Source organism: Chanodichthys erythropterus, chromosome 7 (genome assembly GCF_024489055.1).
Source record: "Chanodichthys erythropterus isolate Z2021 chromosome 7, ASM2448905v1, whole genome shotgun sequence".
NCBI classification, from domain to species: Eukaryota; Metazoa; Chordata; class Actinopteri; order Cypriniformes; family Xenocyprididae; genus Chanodichthys; species Chanodichthys erythropterus.
This window is the reverse complement of record NC_090227.1, coordinates 21,353,505-21,358,191: the sequence shown is the minus strand read 5'-3', so window position 1 is coordinate 21,358,191 and position 4,687 is coordinate 21,353,505. Positions and strand designations below refer to the sequence as shown.

The following is a 4,687-nucleotide window of genomic DNA, read 5'->3' as shown; positions in this document are numbered from 1 at the left end:
GTAGTTTGTATGAATTCACAGTATTCATAAAACTGTAGGCAAAAACTACCCAGATAACCTATACTACTTCCTGTGAGATTTTGAAATGGGCATCCAATAGACACTTTACTTTTTGAATTGCAGTAAAGTGACGACTGACTCTGGTAGGTCAAATGACAATGACAACCTGATGACTGTTCTGCCCAGTCTGCCCTGACTATATGATACTACACGCATTAGCCTCATGTGAGATGAACAAAACTGGTGCAGAATTGATCACTGGTGATCACTCCAAAATGCATGCAGGTTATAAATGTGAGGTCCGACTTGCTCTGATGTCATGCTAACTTATGCTAAAAAACTCTTGTAATGCTGAGGCAGATGTGTTAGATGGCTAGGCCACCTTCACATTGTCAGTGTTTGGGACTGACAACTTAATTTACTTACAGGTGTGAGTTTTGGTCCATGCTGATCACATATAGCAGCTTACAATAGCATCTCGAGTACTGTATTGAACATGCAATGGGAGTTAAGCTTGTATTCGGTCACCAGGAACTTGAATCTTTTTGTGAACTTTATTAAATCCAAAGTCACTATGAAATCTCTGCAGACTCTGGTGACAACTTTAAAACATTTCATCACCCCAAGTTCCTTAGAGAATTAATTTCATTCCTAGATTTAGCAAGTTCAAAGTCTTTCAAGCAATCCACTTTTTATGCGTTTTCCCTGTACACTGGGGACCCCTTGTGGGTATATAGCTATATAGCTTGTGGTGTGTTCTTAATATGTTGGTTTTGTCTTTAAATTCTAAATTAAATTTTGTTGACAACTGATTATGATATCACATTTTAGGCAACAAAATGCATCTTATATATATTTCTTATTTGTTTAGGGAAGTGAAGCCCAAAACAAATTGACAGTCAAATCAGAGTTCACAATTACAGTACATTACAGTACATTACATTACAGTGAAGTTAAACTATTTTTTCTTTGTTTCTCTTCCAATGATGGCTTTTTTAGTGTTTTTCTCTGGATGTAAAAGGATTATGTAGCACTTTGGGGCAAATATGGCCACCAATAATCCAAAACTGGAAGCTAGGATGGCAAATATCTCCACAGCCACTGCATATTTCCCTGGTGAGCTCACATATGCTGGAACAAACGCAATCCAGACAGCACAAAAGATCAACATGCTAAAAGTAATGAACTTTGCTTCGTTAAAATGATCTGGAAGATTTCTTGCCAAAAAGGCTAAGAGGAAACTTACTGCTGCTAGAAAGCCAATATAGCCCAGAAGCATTGCAAATCCAGCCACTGAGCCAATAGCACATTCATATACTATTTTGGAGCTAATATACTGGCTATTTTTATGGGGAGTTGGAGAAGCAGTTGATAGCCAGACTATGCATATTACCACCTGGAGGGCGGTTAGGACAAGAACTGTGCCTCTTTGTTGGGCTATTCCAAACCATTTCATTGTGCCTTTACCCTCAGGTCGAGATGATTTGAACACAGCTATTACCACCATAGTCTTGACCAAGATGCTTGAGATGCACAGGACAAAGCTTATGCCAAACACAGCATGTCTTGACTGACACGTCCACAATTGCGGCCGGCCGATGAACAGCAGCACACACAGGAAACACAGTTTAAGTGACATCAGCAGCAGGAAGCTGAGCTCTGAATTGTTGGCACGTACAATGGGAGTGTTACGGTGATGAGCGAAGATGACCATCACAAGAGCGCAGAAGCAGGTGCCAAGCAGAGATGCAGTCGTCAGAGAGATGCCCAGAGGTTCATCATAGGACAGAAACTCTACTTCTTTGGGGACACACTGATCCTTATCTGGATTAGACCAGAACTCATCTGGACATATTGTACACTCATTAGCATCTGTGTGAGAGACATAAGTGTATAAACAAACAAACAAACAAATAAGATAAAATTTTAAACAATATTCAAAATGTAGAATAGGAAATGTATGTCAATAATATCACCAGTTGTATTAGAAATCTCTCCATCTGCACATGGCAGGCAGTCAAAACAGCAGACAGGAAGGCCCTTCTTCCTGGCTCGTCTGGTTCCTGGGGGGCAGCTCTCACTGCAAACAGACCTTGGGGGCTGAAACAAACGATCTGTTATCAGTCATGTGTTTGTCCTATTTTTTACGTTATATAGTTTTTACTAGTATATAGACTATATATCTCCAGAATGACATTAACACGTAATGTTCATTTACTTTATTTGTCTCAAAGTTCCAGTATATTGCATCTTCATTGAGTGTGAGCACATTCCCTGTTGCTGCCCCTTCGTTGACCACACCAACTGTGCGGACGATGATTGATCCATCAGAGTTTGGCTGCCAGTTCATCACATCATATATGGCAAGAACATCTCCATTCTCATCAAATGACACATGATCCCCAAAGCCTGTGGTGAAGTTCACTTTCTGGAGGTAGTGAACCAGCTGTACAGTTTATAGAATGGACATGGGTTATATGTTGCACTTTTTATTTTAGTTTTTGTGTCTAGATTGTCAATCTGCAGTATATATTTGAACCTTACTTGCCAGGGCTGTAGGTTTGTTATGTCAGCACAACTGTTTCCACTGAATGGCCCTCCTCTCTCCTCACACTGCATCAGGTCATGAAGCGCATGTGCCAGGGCATAAACTGTTTTATACACATTATATGAGGCCCTCAGCTCTGATACATCTGTGTATGCCGTGTATGTGCTGCTCAGATCCTCTTGCCCTGAACACATTTTGTCTCCTCTACCTCCAGTGTTAAACCTGCACCCAAACATGTTTTCCCAGAAGATTCTCACCATATTGTTTCTTTGATCATTGTTAGGACGGAGGTGTTGCAGAAATTCATGAAGTCCTTTGATTTCTCCACGCCTGATGGCGATGCCCAGTGTGCCCCCCAGAAAGCGCAAAAGACGCTGAGTGTGAAACACAGGTGAAGTAGCCCAAGCTTCACTCGCAATCCACTGTCTGCCTGTTACATTCTGCAATACCACCTCGTCCATCAAAGGCAACACATATGTTGAAGTGGAGAACACCACCACCACTCTTGCAGTAGAGGCCTGAATCACTCCCACTATGCGCTGTATATCTTTGTGGTTGTTATCTAGAGGCAAGATTTCAGAAAAGGCGACACACCCTCCTAATACATGCACATTCTGGAGGAAGGATTGAGCAGCGTAGTTGCCATAGTCATCATCACTGTAGACAAAACCAACCCAGGTCCATCCAAAATGGCTTAAAATCTTAATCATAGCCTGCACTTGGAAGGCATCACTGGGGATAGTTCTGAAGAAAGAAGGGTATTTTTTTCTGTTACTCAAACAGGAACAGGTGGCAAAGTAGCTAACCTAATAAGGCAAAACAAAAAGGAGAGACAAAAAATGAGAATAAGAAAGATAGAGCTGTTGGAATTTTGTTCACATACAAACATAGTCTTAAGGAATAAAAAATATTCTTCTACTAATGAAAATAAGTGTACAGAAGCAATTACTAAAAAGTTTAATAAAATAATAAAAAATTAAAACTTAGTCATTTTATTCTGCCTTACTATAGGTACTCGAAATAGTCCCAGAACACTAGAAATCGCAATAGAAGGAGTGGAATTTGAGTCTCCCACAATCCCAATAACTGGAGGAGAGCCAGTACAGTTTAGGTTCGATAAGGACTCCTCTGTTCCACTAAACAGGGATAAGGCAGCCCGGAATGCCATTCCTAGCATAACACAGTTGTCATAAAGATGGTAACCAAGAGTGATGTTAGGCAGCAGGTTTGGATTCTTATTGATCTCATCTATTGCAAAAACCATGGTTTGTGCCTGCTGGAAACTTGCCATATCAAATCTAAGAAAAAGCAAGATAAATGTTGATATTTAACAATTCTGAAAAGGTAATACAAAAAAGTAACACATTTCAGCAAATTTACACTAGCAATTAACAGTGACTTCAAGTGCATGAGTTGTTTTGTAAAGAATATAATTTTTTTTAGACACATTTAGACAAAAAATTATCTCATCCATATACACACACACACACACACACAAAAAAAAAAAAAAAAAAAAAAAATATATATATATATATATATATATATATATATATATATATATATATATATATATATATATATATATATATATATATATATAATATAAGCCTTGTATAGCTGTTCTTATCCACTCCAGACTCACTGCTCACAGTAAGGTGGTTCTGGTTCTGTTCTGAAGCTCAGTTCTGGGAACACTGTACGGAAGTGAACCTCAAAAAGGCCTCCAAGTATAACATCCCCAGCCTGGTACATCCCATTCAACCTGAAGTGTCCCTGGAGCTGACAGGTACCTGATTTGCGGATTGAAGCTGCAGAAATAAAGTTAAAGGACAGATACAGGCAGATGCTTAGAGTGGTCCACATCTCTCTCAATTTCTGACCCACTCACCCACTCTGCTCACTAATTTATGATGAAGGTAGTGGGGGTGTTACTTATACAGAGCAGGCGGTGCCAACTATCCTTGCCTGGAATTTAGAGCATCACTAAATATGATTCCTTCAGTTTTCCTTATTTAAATTAGTGTAAATAATTGCTATTCAGTTTATACCTCTGGGGTCGACGAACACATTGAATGTGCATTTTGCTGGATTTTCTTCACATAGCAGCATTTATGGTCATACAAACAGAGCAGTTCATCA

General features: G+C 39.4%; 1 protein-coding gene across 1 annotated transcript; it reads right to left on the bottom strand.

The window, feature by feature from the left end:
* Window positions 1-958: 958 nt before the first annotated feature.
* Window positions 959-4,411, bottom strand: LOC137022692 (extracellular calcium-sensing receptor-like). The gene is made up of 6 exons (XM_067389132.1): window positions 4,191-4,411; window positions 3,555-3,846; window positions 2,545-3,354; window positions 2,219-2,446; window positions 1,977-2,100; window positions 959-1,872 (listed from the first exon to the last, which is right to left on the bottom strand). The coding sequence occupies exons 1-6, from the start codon at window positions 4,409-4,411 to the stop codon at window positions 959-961; spliced, it is 2,589 nt and encodes an 862-aa protein (XP_067245233.1).
* Window positions 4,412-4,687: the final 276 nt, after the last annotated feature.

What these genes read in the sequence shown, in the direction of transcription:
- LOC137022692 (XM_067389132.1), bottom strand. Translation starts at nt 4,411, where the DNA reads ATGTGGACCACTCTAAGCATCTGCCTGTATCTGTCCTTTAACTTTATT. An exon ending in GAACCACCTTACTGTGAGCA is followed by an intron (nt 3,847 to 4,190) that starts GTGAGTCTGGAG and finishes GCTTTTTCTTAG; the next exon opens with ATTTGATATGGCAAGTTTCC. An exon ending in CAAACCTACAGCCCTGGCAA is followed by an intron (nt 2,447 to 2,544) that starts GTAAGGTTCAAA and finishes TAAACTGTACAG; the next exon opens with CTGGTTCACTACCTCCAGAA.